Genomic DNA, 15,174 nt, shown 5'->3' on the forward strand with positions numbered 1-15,174 from the left:
GGCATTCAAGAACACCATGGACATTCCCACTGCTATGACTTCATTTCAGGATCTCACTGAGTTCTCCATACCTCTTAAACTATGTGACGATGTGATGATGCTAAGACACGGGCACGCGGCAGGGCTCTCATTCTGGTCCCAAGCTGCTTTGTCGGTGTGAATCTATGCCTCATCTGTGGGTATGTTTTGTCATGCAAATTGTGACATCTCATAATCTGGAAGATAACTTAAGGACCTCCAGGAGCCCCCTAAGTGCCCTTTCTTCCTCCAGTGTCTTTCTACTTCACTTCCCTATTGCTACTTAAGGGATCTTTCTAATGCACAACTCTTATTATAACTTAGCACTGCCAATAGCAATGAAATCCAACTACCTTACAACACCTTATAAGGCCTCCCAGGATTTGGACCTATCGTACATCTTCAGCCACATGTGCCTTAGCTTGGTTTATGTCCCCCTCTCATATCACCACCCCTCACCTTCTATTTAAACAACGTCATGTAATTTAGTTTGCCAAGCTAGTTCATCCCTTCCGTACTTTAACCTATGCTGCTCCCTCTAGCTAAAATACTCCCATGTTCTGTTGTATCCACCCAGCAAGCTGTGACACATTGGTGAGCTACCTCCTGAAGAGCAAGATCAGCTGACAGCTATAGCCACTCATTCCAGAACAGAAAAACCGGGTCCTTGCCTTTGTGGAACTTACAATGTAGCTGGTAATAAATCACAGACCAAATAATCTTAGAAGCAAATATGGCCACAAGTTGTGATAAGGACCAGAAAGGGAAATTACAGGGTTACCAGAACATAGGCTGTCCTGGAGCAGTGTGTGGGTGGGCGTAAATGTGTGCTATGTGACATTTGCTTTCAGACGCTAAAAGAAGCTTCTTTGAGGATATGGCATTGGCTGACAAATTGAATATTGGACTATTTGCCCAATGGCCAGGCTGAGAGGCTGATTGATGGATGGACAGATTGATGGGCTGGCTTGTTGAAGAACAGTCTGACTCACTTGAGCCCTGGCTGACAAGCTGGCTGCAGCGCAGCCAGCCAGTCTCACATTTGGATTGGTTAGCTACCTGGCTGGCTGCTTGGCTGGCTGCAGACAGAATTACTGACAGGAGTCTGACTGACTGACTGACCGACTGACTGACTGCTTGGCTTTACTGATTTCACTTCAGTTTCCCCTTACTCCCATGCAGTCCAGTATCATCAATAAAAGAGCAAGAAGTCAAAATCCTGTGCTCTGAGAAGCACAAGCACAGTGGTGGCTCAGGATAGCACAGCCCATCACATTAGTAGCCTTACCAAGTAGCCAGCTTGTCCCCGACATGGATTAAGCATGGCTTGTTAAAAAGGAACCCAGATGAGCTTTTTTGCCAACAGGGATTACAAATCAAATTAAGGGAAGGCGAGCAGAGGTCGGATAGGTTTCTTATAAAAGTCCAAAAACAAGCATTTACCTTAAATAGGATTTTACTCATCATGATGCCTCATGTAATGCTTGCCCATACAGAAAACACTAAAGCAATGAAGCTCAAGCAGGAGAACCAGAAACACGCTGGGCCATAGAGATCCCATGGGGGCATTCCTTTGATGGTTTCCTTTTTGACCTTATGTGCTTCTGTAGCAATGGAGTAGGGTAATGGCCCAGTGGTGTCTGTTTCAGTCTGTTGTCTCTTGGAGAACAATATGTGAACACTACCTCATGTTCTCTCTACTATGAACAAGTAAGCTGAGTGAAAACTGTAACTAAATACATCCAGGCCATCTTCAAGTGGAAAATGAGATAAAGAGAATGGAGTTTAAGGCGTGAGCCAGGCAGGAGAAGCTACAGCAGGGATTAATTTGGCATGCTCCAGCTGCATCTCCTTCCTGGGATGCCCCTGTATAGAGTTGGCTCACTCCAGCATCTCTGACAAGAGGAAAACGATGGGAAGCATCCTGGAGAGGGAAGGGGTACCAGATGGAGGTCCTTGAATCCCAGAGAGCCAGTTCATTTGAGTTCTTGCCTCCATAACACTGGGAAAGGCTAATTGGGCATAGCCAGAATATTTTGGGGTGAGGCAGAATATTGTTTTAAAGCAATGGTTTTTGGGACAGCTGTACATTAGAATCACCCAGGTGTCTGTAAAAACTTAGCTATCCCTGCATCCAGTCCTAGAAATGCTGATTTAAATGATCTGGGAGGAACTTCAGGATAGTCAGTGATTTAAAATCTTTACACACACGAGCCAGGTGTTGGGGAGAAGGGCATGCCTGCGATCCCATCATTTGGGAGGGTAGAGGAGGTAGGATCAGAAGTTCAAGGTCATCTTTTGAGGTCTGTGTGGATTACATGAGAACCTGTTACAGAAGCAAAACCAGAATCTTTGAGCATGATTCTTATGGTTACTCACTATGGTAATTTGAATGTTATTGGCCCCCCATAAGCTCATAGGGTGTGGCACTATCAGGAGGTGTGGCTTTGTTGGGCATGGTTATGGCCTTGTTGGAGGAAGTGGGTCACTGTGGGGGTGGACTTTGAGATTTTCCTTCCTTCCTTCCTTCTTCCTTCCCTCTCTCTCTCTCTCTCTCTCTCTCTCTCTCTCTCTTTCTTTCTTTCTGGTTTTTTGAGACAGGGTTTCTCTGTATTGTTTTGGAGGCTGTCCTGGAACTCACTCTGTAGACCAGGCTGGCCTTGAACTCACATAGATCCACCTGCCTCTGCCTCCCAAGTGCTGGGATTAAAGGCATGTGCCACCAATGCTTGGTGATTTTGAGTTTTTCTATGCTCAGGTGACTTGTGTCTCAGTTGATTTGCTGTTGCCTGCAAGCCAAGATGTAGCCAGCCCCACATGTGCCTGCACGCTACCATGCTCCCCACCATGGCTATAATGGACTGAACCTCTGAAACTCTAAGTGAGCCACCACAATGAAATGTTTTCTTTATAAGAGTCACCGTGGTCATGGTGTCTCTTCACAGCAATGAAAACACTAGCTAAGACAGTCATGGCTGAGACAGTAGACCCTTCCAGAATATTCTCAAGCCACAATGAGCTATCCAGGATGAAATGGGCTAAGTGTGATTTCTAACATCCATGTCCTTTGCTAAGGAAATTCAAGAAGCTGAAATTGAAGGTTCCATGTATAGTAGTGCACTCATCTTACAACGAGATTTTTCTCCTGTTTATTTATGATACAGTTATTTCTTCTATATATGTATGTCTTTCTGTGTGCACCGGGGCTTGAGTGTGGAAGTCAGAGGACAACTTATATGAGTTGGTTCTCTTCTTTCACTATGTAGGATCTGGGGATTAAACACAGGTCCCCAGGACTTGGTAGAAGGCTTTCTTACCTTCTGAACCATCTCACTCGCCTTCCCCACTTCCTTTTGAGCTATGTCCTCCCTAGCTGTCCTCAAACTCCTGATCCCCCTGCACTAGTCTCGTAAGTGCTGGGATTCTAGGCATTCATCTTCATGCATAATTGCAACCAGTTTTTTTAAACTTTAATCCGTGCATTTTGTTGATTTCTGTGGTGTCTATATGCCAACCAAGTTATTAGTATGATGTTGTCATTCATCTTCCACGTTCATATGGAAAAAGATTAAATGTTGCTGTGCCCATTTCATAGAGCATGAATTAGTAACCCACACAGCAGACATCACTGATTCTTTTTTGTAACAAAAGCTGGCTGCAAATGGCATGTTTATCAATCAAATAATATCTTTATTATAGCATGGGAGTGTTGGGTACGATGTAGCTCAGTCAGTAGAGTGCATTCACAGCTTGCCCACCATTTACAAAACCCTGGGTATGGTTGTTGTGGAATATTATTTTAACTGTGTAAAGGTGTGTTAGATTTGTTTCTGCTGCTGTTGTTTATGATGCAAAGCTGTGTTACACTGTTTTATGTTGCATTTGTTTAATTCTGTAAAACTGTGTCACTTTGCCTGTCTAAAACACATAATTGGTCTAATAAAGAGCTGAATGGCCAATAGCTAGGCAGAAGAGACAAATAGGTGGGGCTGGCATGCAGAAAGGATAAATAGGAGGAGAAATCTAGGAGAGAAGAAGGAAGAATAAGAAAAGGAGAAAGAGGATACCAGGGGCCAGTCACCCAGGCACACAGTCAGCCACAAAGTAAGAAAGAAAGATATATAGAATAAAGAAAGGTAAAAAGTCCAGAGGCATAACGTAGTTAAAGAGAAACAGAATAATTTATGTTAGAAAAGCTGGCTAGAAACAAGCCAACCCAAGGCTGGACATTCATAAGTAAGAATAAGTCTCCATGTATTTAATTTGGGATCTGGGTGGTTGGTCTCCAAAGAGTAAAAAATAAAAACAAAACAAAAAACAACTACATGTGGTGGCACATAAATTGTACATGGTGGCACACACCTATAATCACAGTGCTTGGGAGGCAGAGGCAGAAAATCATGAGTTTATGGTCATCTTATTATTTTAGCTATAAAAAAAGTTTAAAGCCAACATGAGATACATGAGACCCTGTCTCAAAAGCAAAATAAAGGAAGGAAAAAGAAAAAAATGTAATATATGAGTACTTGTTATGTGAAAAACCTCATGGTATTAATGTCTTACTGTTGTTGTAACACATGACTCCAGATTTAGTAGCTTAAATGATACATACACATTTATTCCTTTATAGTGTTGGAGGTAAGAGTTCTGATATGAGTTTTACAGGGTTAAAAATCGAGTGCAAGACTGTGTCACTTTGGGTGGTCTAGAGTTGAATCTATTTCCTTGCCTTCCCTGACCCTGGAAGTCACCACACTAGTTGGTCCTTGGTCCTCTTCCCTAATGAAGGCTGTACCACATAGACTGACTCTATTGACTACATTAGTTCCACTTGAATAATTCATGTTAATCTCCCCATTTTAAGGTCAGCTGATTAGCAATCTTAATTGCATCTGCACTTTTTATTCCTCTCTGTCATAGCATATTAGTAGGTTCTGAGGATTATGGAATACACGCATGTAGGAAGGGATTATTCTACCTATTGTACATGGTAAATCCTATTACCACCTATAACAATTATGACACCAAGTGGATAACTCTCCCGAAGTTTTTTTTTGCATTTTGTCAGTTGCTCTTAACACGGAATGCCTGAACCCTTTGTCACTTGGTGACACCTCTGCACACTCATGTCATTTATCTGACTATTGGTCACAGCTTACTCCCACACTGCACCCTTTTAAAGTCTCATCTACACACCAAATACAATGTATTTCTTTATCCCCAACGGTAGTGCCGTCTTACCACCTACACATGATCTGCTAGAGTTCTTTACACCTAGCACTGTTCTTCAGTGCACATCCGACATGTGCAGTAGGCGATAGGGGTAAGAATAAGAAAACACACGCATTGTGTGCAACACCCATGCCCGTCTTAACACATCACATGCTTCACATCTGCTCCTTGGCTTCACAGTTGTCTTGCTTCCGCCCTTCCTTCATGCTAGTCCAAATCAGCTCTCATTCTGTTACCCCTCTGCTCAAGGACTTACAGTTGCATTCCTACTAATCAACCGCATTGAATCCAAATTCCTCAAACTGGCCTGGGAGGCTTTTGACTGACTTGTTCTGCCCGCCCCTAATCTCTCCAATCTCTTCTCTCCTTATTTTCCTCTCCAGCCAAGCGGCTATGCTTATCGACCTGCACATATGGCTTGCTTATTTCCGTGCTTGCTCCTTGCCTTTGAACACATCCCACTCCTCTCTGCTAATTCATGCCTATCACTTCAAGATCCAGCTCAAAACACCCTCTCGAGGAAGCTGGTTGTGGTTCACTCCTTCAAGTTCTTTTCATCCCATATTCCATACCACATTTATCTGTGACATTCACTTCATACTGCTTTTTTAGGAAGGGATGTATTTTAGTTTTGTATTTGTGTGCACGCATGTGCATGTGTGCATGTAGGTGTATGTGAGTGAGTGAGTGTATGTGTGTGTGTACCCTGGGAGGGTGAACCTCATCTGACTCCAGAGTTATGCAGGTGTTCTGATGCTGTTTCAAGGCAGGTCATGTATGCTTGTGATTCTAGCCTGATAAGAATGTAGTTTCTCTGAAATCTTCAACCTATGCTCACTCTAATTTGTTGTATTACAAAATCATTTGGAGAAAATAAAAAATTAAATAAATCCTGATGCTCAGGGTGGCACTTCTAACCAATGAAATCATCAGTTTTTGCTAGGCAGTGGTGCACACCTTTAATCCCAGCATTTTTGAGGCAAGAGGTAGGTCGATCTCTGAGTTCAAGGCCAGCGTGGTCTACAAAGTGAGTTCCAGGACAGCGAAGACTACACAGATAAATCCTGTCTCCAAAAAGGGTGGGGGAAGATCAGTTTTCAGAATAGGGTTCAGGTGCCTTTATTTTTTAAAACCTCTCATGGAATTTCTATTGAGCTACTGATGTGGAAAACTCACTCATGAAATATTGAAGGCCGAAAAAAAAAATCTGAGAGCTGTTTTTGCTGTTTTAAATTCCTTCTGTATCTCTGTGAGCCACACTTCCCCTGCACTTCTTGCCTTTCTTTGCCTTTCCTTACCAGTTCACTTGGCTTTTTACCGAACAACATCTGAGAGTAGCAACCAAATGGTTGGGAAAGTGGCCACAACCCAATTAAACATTAGCGCCAGGCAGGTTCCCAAACTAATGGGAATCCTGTGTATCCCAGGTGGAAAAATTAACATATTAAAGCTTCCTGGGTTTTACAAACACAAAAATAAATACTTGTTTCTTTTAGAAACAGAAAAACACTCCACCGCTTAATCTGTTAACTACACGTCCTCCTGGGAAAGCCATCAAGAAGGGAGAGCTGTACCTCCTTCCAAGAGTCTCTGCCAGCTGGCAGGAAGGCCTGCCCCCTGCCCACACTGGTCACTGTATTCAAACAGGAGAACTGTGGAAGGGGTGGCTGACCATTGCTGCCAGACTTCTGCGACAGCTGATTGCCAGTCTGAGTGTGTTGATCTATGGGGAGGGTTCTGAGGTTCTAGGAGAGCTGGACTCTGGGGGTTGAGATGGGACATTGGCTCTGATTGTCCCTCCACTCCCCAGAACCACTGGGTCCATGCACAGACACACCTTTTGCATAGTTCAGAGTGGGCCAATATACAAATGGGATGGGGCAGAGATGGGTGAAGGCATTCATTTCTTTAATCTCTGAGCAGACAGGCAGATTCTCTCTCTAAGGCTGTTCCATTTAGCTTGAAGTTCCATGTGAGTGTGATTTTCTTTTTTTATATTTTGCAGTGCTAGAGACAGAATCTAGGATCTATGGTAGTCAAGTGCTCTATCACTGTGGTTCCTCACAAGCCATAAGCACTTTTTTCCCCCAAGGGCCGGGAAGATGGTCCAGTTAGCAAAGTGCCAGTATGAGGACCTAAGTACCCCCTAGCATCCATGTAAACAAGCAGGGTTCGGTAGCAATGCATCAGCAATCCAAATGCTGAGAACGAGAAGACAGGAAGATCTCTGGGCCTTGCTGGCTATCCAGTCTAACCAAATAGGTCTTGGTCCTGTCTCAAAAGCAAGGTAGAGAGCAACTGGAGAAGACACCCCCGGACTCCATTTGCATGTGCACACACACCTGTATTCACTGAGAACACACACAAACCTTTTGAGCCAAGGACTCCCTCTTTATGTAGCCAAAGTGTGCTGTGAAATTTAATCTCCCTCTTGGCCTACCAAGTGGCTATGAATACAGATGGCTATGCAACACCATACCCACCTGTATGAGTTTTATTTTCTTCCTTTTTTCTTTTAACATTTGAGACAGCAGCTAGTTATGTAGCCTAGGCTAGACTTGTAATCACTGTGTAGGCAGTAATGCTCCTGTCTCAGTTGTCTGAATACTGGGATTGTAAGCCACCATGATAGCCATAAATTCAAATTTCTGTTTGTGCTATGACAAGAATAATTGTGAAATGGTGGTTTGGGTAGTTCTGGTGCTCCAGTTCTCTGTGGAGACTGATTCAGGTGGACCCAACAGTTTCTAGCCCAACGTAGTGCTGTGTGGTAGTTTGAATGAGAATGGTCCCCATAGGTTCATATATTTGAGTACTTGGACATCTCCAATTGATAATGCTGCTTGGAAAGGATTAGACAGCATGGCCTTCTTGGAGGAGGTGTGTCACTAGGGGTGGATTTTGAAGTTTCAAAAGTCTACACGATTCCCAGTTATGTCTCTCTGCCTTGTACCTGTGTCTCAAGATGTGAGCACTCAGCTACTGGGCCAGTGCCATGTCTGCCTGTCTGCTACCATGCTCCATGGTCATGGACACTAACCCTCTGAAACTGGAAGTGACAAGTAAATGAGTTCTTTTATACGTTTTCTTGGTCATGTTATCTTTTTCTTTTCATTTTTTTTTTGAGACAGGTTTTCTCTGTATAGCTGTGGAGCCTGCTCTGGAACTCCCTCTGTAGACCAGGCTGGCCTCGAACTCACAGAGATCCACCTGCCTCTGCCTCTGAGTGATGGGATTAAAGGTGAACACCACCCCCACCTGGCTTGGTCATGCTCTCTTAATGACAGCAATAGAACAGTAACTAAGGCATGCTGATTAATCATCTTAGAAGGCCTAAGTCCTAGAAGATGGAGAAAGACAGGACAAAGGATTCTATGGAGAAGCCACTTCAGAATCTCTGAGCCTCACTTCACATGCCCCAACTCTCTTTCCTTCTCCCCCAGGGCTGTTCCTGGTAAGAAGCAGCACCTCAAAGCAGGGCTCACCTTGGCATCCATGATACTGGTCTCCACTCGGGCCACACCCTGGTTCTCCCGGAACAGCTGGATCTTGCTGATCTTGCTGAACTCAGACAGCACAGTGGTGAGGTTGGTTTTGAGGTCAATAACATGGCTGATGCCGTGACGGGGTCCCACCAGGAGAGTGGTGGCTGACTGCTTCTCATCCTAGTGCCAAGTGTGCCAGGCAGACAACATTCACAGACAAAAGTGGAGAGAATATCCGAGGAGAAGAGGCAGTGAGGAAGAGAAAATATGTATTATGTTAGTTCTGCTGGGGTGTGTGAGGAGTGGGGTAAGGGAAGAGAAATACCTGAAGCTCAGTGCCAGGGTTAAAAAGGCAACCTTGAGGAGAAAATGGTCTGGAACCTCCCTGGTTCAGGATCCTAGATCCTCGGCCTAAGTCACACCTGACCTACAGCAGCAAGTTAAGTGGGCAGCATCAGGGTTGGCTCTAACAAAATCGTGAGGTAGGTGAAGTATGTTCTTTCTGGTGCCTTTGGAGAACTTTCCCTTATCAAGCCTCGAGGTACTTTTTACAGTTGCTGAGAGCCATCCAAAGCTACCCAGTGCTTTTGCCTGACTGGGCAGCATTATGTCCGGCTTTTACCCACCCTCTACCAACTTGCACTTCTTGCCCAGTGCCAAAGCCAAAGTGAAAAAAACTAACTTTGCCTAAGGCATTCATGGTTGTTTAGGTGCTTAATGAAGGGTTCCCTAGATTTACCATTTAATAGGTACTCAGCAGCCTTGACTCAAAGGAATGACCAATAGGCATTTGAGAAATGTCAGAGTGGTGGCAGAGAGGTTTGAGGGTTTGTGGTGGTGAAGAGAGGGGCCAGGGAGCTTTCAGTATTCTACAAATCCCGTCGTACAAATGGCTGCTCCTAGGTCTGACAGACTGGATTCCCTTAAATGGGGCTGACAAACTCCTTGAAGCCATCAAACCTGAGCCTTCTGCTGGCCCATTCCTGCTATTAACGTCACCCCGGGAACCTCTTATGTCTGCCTACAGGCACTTTGATAAGCAGATTTTCTCCAGTGTGCCATGCTAGCATGACAGCGTGTTCCACAGAGCATGACAAGCACCTGGAGCCAATCAGTAAGATGATTTGAATTTCTTTTTACCAGAGTCAACTAGACTGGAGCAGTCTTAGGGATGGTGCCAGTGAGCCCTTCCTGAGAGCCTCACTGTGCAGAGCAGGTTCTCGGTAGGTAGGGGGCAGTATGGAGACTCAGGAAACCTGGGCTAGGGGACTGTGGGAGTATGTATATGTAGAGGCGAACAAATAGAGTAGGGGTTGGCAAACTATGGCCCATGGGCCAAATATGGCCTATCACCTGTTTCATATGCCTCAGTGGCTAAAAATAAAATTTTAAAAAGGTTGGAAAGAAATCGAAAGAACCATATTTTTGACACATGAAAATGCTATGAAATTCAAATTTCTGTGTCTCCAAATAGTTATTGGCACAGTGCAACATCCATTTGTTAATACATTGTAGTTGTTTTCATGTTAAGACAGCAGGGCTGACTGGCTGCTACAGAGATCCATTTGATCTGCCAACAAAAGGCAAACATATTTTCTATCTGGCCTTTTACAGACAAGGGTTGTCAAACCCTGGAATATAGGAAGTGGGCACAAAAGGATCAATAAGAGGCATTGAAAGCAGATGTAATTGGCCCTCGTTATCTATTGGGGATTGTTTTCAGGATTCTGTTGTAGATAAAATCTATGGGTGCTTAGTTCCTATATAAAATGGCATAGCATTTGCATATAATCTGCACGTATATTATCGTGTACTTTTGAGATATATACAAGGATGGCTTCAATCTTGAACTCATGATCCTTGTTCTTCAGCCTCTAGATTGCTGGGATTACAAGCATGAAATATCACATCTGACCTTAATGTATGCTTTAAATCATCTCAGTATTACTTATAATACCTAACTCAGTGCAAATACTGTATAAATAGTTGTTATGCTGTTAAGTCTAGAGAATAATGTTAAGAAAAATGTCTATACATGTTCAGTACCAACACATTTTTTTCTTAGACTATTGTTGATCTGTTAGTTGAATCCATGGATGTATGGATGCTTTGAATATGAGAGCTAATCAACTTTGTCCCTCCAACAAAGGCTGGATTCTGGCCCCCCACATCCCCATACTTTGCCCCTCCCCCAATCCCATAGTCCCACTGACCAGGCCTACAGTGTTGAATAAAACACCAGTGAAGGTCGGAAGTTCATTCAGAATTCGCAGGTACTGGAGCTTTGCTTGAATTGCGGAGCCCTGTGGAAACAACCCACCTTGAAATAAAAATCCAGAGGAACACAGAAAAACAAGCCCACATCCTCCAAGTGGAGTCTCAACCTCTTATGGCAGGAGCTAGTCATCAGCCTACTCCGTGAAAATGAGAAGGGCCTGGGTAACGCTGGAAGGAAGTCCCAGTTTGGATGGCTCTCGCCTTCAGCATTCCACCTACCTTTCTAAGTACTCCACAGACCTCTTGATCCCCATACCCCAAATATCAATTGAATCTGTTTGTTCTTGCATTAATTCAAGCACTTTCCTGCAACTCTGCCATCCACCTAATCTGTACGTGTCTCCTAAGATCCTTCAGATCCTTAGAGTGCCATTGCCACGTGCAACCATGGGGTCCAGCTTGGTGCTTTCATATTGAGCACCCCCAGGTGCCCAAGTCTGTTCTTCATTTGGGCTACCAGGTCTCTGTCAGCATGTCTTGGGCAACTGAGCTAGAAGCCTGTGAGGGACACAGGACTCTTCCTTCATCCTCTCATCTGGGGGCTATCAGTCTCCCAATCATATTTCGTTTATCTCCTGACTTCCTCTTGAATGGATCTACCCATTTCTTTTGCTCTATACCGTTGCTTTGACATTCCTTCCCATGTTAGCAATCTGGCTCCTCAGCTTCTTTCCCTCACTTACCTCCACCTAGTGTTAGTGGGAATATCCTAAGATAGAGTAAATTTAATCACATCAGTTTCCTGCTTCAATTCCTCTATGGCTCATTGCTGCCTATAGGATTGAGTGCAACCCCTTTCTGTGGCATAGAAAGCCCTCCAAGAACTGGCTCCTGCTAACCTCCCTAGGCTCCCTCCTGTCTCTGTTTCCACCAGCTTCATGTCTCTTACATTCTGTAGTTTTGCACAGGCTGAACCATTTATGTTCCTTCCCCTGCTACCATGACTCCCATGGCTGGCTTCTATAGAGATGGATCTCCTTGTGGAGGGAAGTCTTCCTCTTAGTACTGCTTCTAGCAATTCATCTTCTAAGCCCCTGTCTGTCTATCTTTCAAGTCTCAGCTCTGGCCCTAAATATGGCAATTCCTCCTCTCCTAGCCTGGGCTTGGCATCTGTCTCTCCCAAACCTTTACAGAGTACCAGTGCCTGCTGCTTTGTGTTGGGAATTACGGTTTTATTTCCCTACTTGACTGTGCCTGAGTCAATGGCTAAAGCCAGGCTTTCTTCAGCAGAGCACTGGAGTGCATAGAAAAAAAATCTTTGCTGTGGAGATGGTGGAGAGCGTTGGTGCTCTAAGCCAAGGGGAAAAAAAAAACAATCTGATTAAACATGCACAGTAAGGTGGGGATGGCTTAGTTCTCTGGAGAAATTTGCATCTTAAAAGGGAAGCTAGTTGGTAATTCAAGAAATCTGGAATGGGTGGCATCTATGGGGGTGATTGTGTCTCCTGCATGCTGATTCTAGTATTTGTCACCATCCTCCAGCCTCTTGGGCAGGAAGCACAAGCAGATGGAGTCTTAGCAGTCTAAGAAGGCCCAGCAGGGCCAGGGGGAGGTGGGGAAAGAAGCCTCTCACAGGCAAAGACTGGTGTCTCCTAGAATTCAGAAGACAGCCCAGCAGTGGCCCCAGTTCCATGTTGGGCTTTCATCTAAAATTCCCTATTTTAGGACGGGTGGATTAGAAAGCTACTGAAGGACAGAGCAATCACTCTCATGGAAAATACGTGCCTCTCTTAAGGGCTAGTGCCTTCCACAGGACAGGCGCGCCATCAGAACTAATTGGAGATAGATCCCAAGAATGACCTTCCTTATTGCTCCTTTGTTTGAGTGGCTTAGTGTGATGTGTCACTAAGCCTATTTGGGCAAAGTTTGGGTTTGAAACAAACTCTTTTCTATAACTGCCCCACACTTGGCCAAGCTAGATATGTACCCAAGTCAGAAAGAATGATGGGATGTGCACCCAAAAAAGAGTGGGAGAGTGTGCACCTGAGTGAGAAAGAGTGGTAGAAATCCCCAGAATACCACCCAGGACCCTCTGAAGCTTCTGTGGGTACCTTGCTGCTGCTAGAAGGATGCATTTGGTGGGCCTTCAGTTGTTGAGAGAGAGATTTCCGAAGGCTCTTCTCTTTGATGCCCTGCAGGAGGGAGGGGGGAAGAAAGGGTTCCAGGCCCCACTCCTTCCTAAAAACAAGAAAAGCAAGAGATTAGTGAGACAAAGTGGGGTCAAGTAAGGGAGACAGTAAGAAGGAATCTGAGTAACTCTGAGAGGCAGAGATGGGAAAACAGACACTAGGAAAAAGAAACAGAAGGATAAGGACAAGTAAACTGTGGCCATGAGTAGCCTGTAGAAACTGTAGCTCTAAACCATGGTGGGCCAGGCATCAGGAATTCCAATTCTTACCCCCATAGAATGGCTATTCCCTTGAAAAGCAGAGTGCAGTTCAACAATTGCATCTTCTTATAGACAGCTATTTGTCCCCACCCCACCCCCACCTCCCAGAAGGACCCTTTCACAACTCACTCCACATTCTTGAGTGTGATCTTCTGACTAGGTCGAGTGGCCGAGACAGTGATATAGATGTGGAGGGCAGCAAGGCCCAAAAGCATCTCTGGTTTGGGTTCCATTCCAAAGCGTTCTCGGATAACATCATTACGACTCTGTGAGAGAGAGCAGACCAAATCTATGAGTTAAAGGAGCCATTGTTTCCCCTCTCTGGTCCCTAGCTATGCCCTTGGAGCCCAGAAAAGAATCATGCCACCAGCAAGACATAATGGATCAAGTGAAAGGGAGGGTTACTGCCCTTGGGCAGTAACAGGGGAGTCTTGGGTCACAGAGACACTATGTGCTTGGTTCAGCAAAAATTAGACACTCTTCTCAGTGGCGGGTCACACAACAGCAAGTCAGTGGGCAGAAAAGTGAAGGTTACTATGCAAGTGAGAATTCACTCATTCACTTTCTTTCTTCTGTTAAAAGAGACATCCTGCCCTACAAGAGGTCCTGTACTCAATCAGTAGCCATACCAGGCTCTTCTAATAAATAGTTCAGATGAGAACAAGGAGAAAAAGACACTAAGAGAGGCTCTCTGTGGGACTGTGATCCAGAAGCCCATGGTGAGAGAGGTAGTTTGCAGGATGGAGCAGAGATTCTGTTCCTTGAGATCCAAAGGACAAAAACATTTTGCTGTCTTTGAGGGAATACCTTGTAGGTGATATTCAAGTGTATGATAACCTTCCAAACTCTAAGCACCCAAGCTATCAATGACTCCACCTTCATTTGCACAGTTGACGTTTGGTTGAGGTTGTAACAAAATGGTCCTAGGGACTAGGGAGCCACAGTGGTGTCACTATAGCACAAGAAAAGATCAGAAAAAGGATGCTTCAGTCAAGAGTGGTGGTTCATGACTGTAAATAAATCCAGCACTTGGAGGCTGAGACATGAGAATTGGAAGGCCAGCATGGGTTGCACAGTGAGTTCTAGGCTGGCCTGGTCTATAGATCAAGACTGTATCAAAAGTGGGGTGAGGGGAAGAAAATAAGAGTGTTTATCTATACAGAAAATCCAGTAGGATCTACAAAAACCCACTAAAACTATTTGTTGAGTATAGCAAAGTTACAAGGCATAAAATCACTGTAGGATGTATTTCTATCGGGCAGTGGTGGTGCTCACCTTTAGTCCCAGCACTCAGGAGGTAGAGGAAGGTGGATCTCTGTGAGTCCTAGACTAGCCTGGTCTACAAAGCTAGTTCCAGGACAGCCAGGGCTATAACAGAGAAAGCCCGTTTTGAAAAACCAAAAAAAAAAAAGAGAGAGATATATTTCTATATGCTACCAACAAACAATTGGAAATTGAATTACAAATTTAAATCACTGTTGGGTATGGTGGCTCATGCCTATAATCCCAGTATTTGGGAGGTTGAGGTAGGAAGATGGCTCACTAGCTCAACACTAGCCTGGGCTACACAGTTCCAGACCAGCCTGAGTTATAGAATTAGACTATGTCTCAAAAACAACAGTAGCAGCAGCAACAACAAAAATAAAAATCATTTAGTATGACATCAAATAAGAAATAATTAGGGATAGTTCTGACAAAATATGTCACCAAAATATGTACACCAAAAACCTATAAAATACTGCTGAGGAAAATTAAAGACCTCAGTCAGTGTAG

General features: G+C 44.4%; 1 protein-coding gene across 1 annotated transcript in view; it reads right to left on the bottom strand.

Moving 5' to 3' along the window:
- The window catches only part of Frmpd3 (FERM and PDZ domain containing 3), a 72,123-nt gene that overhangs the window by 22,437 nt on the left and 34,512 nt on the right, over positions 1-15,174 (bottom strand). Inside the window, exons 8-11 of the mRNA XM_027433584.2 lie at positions 13,531-13,667; positions 13,064-13,190; positions 10,949-11,038; positions 8,736-8,915 (exon numbers count right to left, since the gene is read on the bottom strand). Of these exons, the coding sequence (XP_027289385.1) occupies positions 8,736-8,915; positions 10,949-11,038; positions 13,064-13,190; positions 13,531-13,667 (534 nt within the window). The remainder of the gene's footprint in view (positions 1-8,735; positions 8,916-10,948; positions 11,039-13,063; positions 13,191-13,530; positions 13,668-15,174) is intronic.

This window comes from Cricetulus griseus, chromosome X, assembly GCF_003668045.3.
Source record: "Cricetulus griseus strain 17A/GY chromosome X, alternate assembly CriGri-PICRH-1.0, whole genome shotgun sequence".
In the NCBI taxonomy this organism is placed as follows: domain Eukaryota; kingdom Metazoa; phylum Chordata; class Mammalia; order Rodentia; family Cricetidae; genus Cricetulus; species Cricetulus griseus.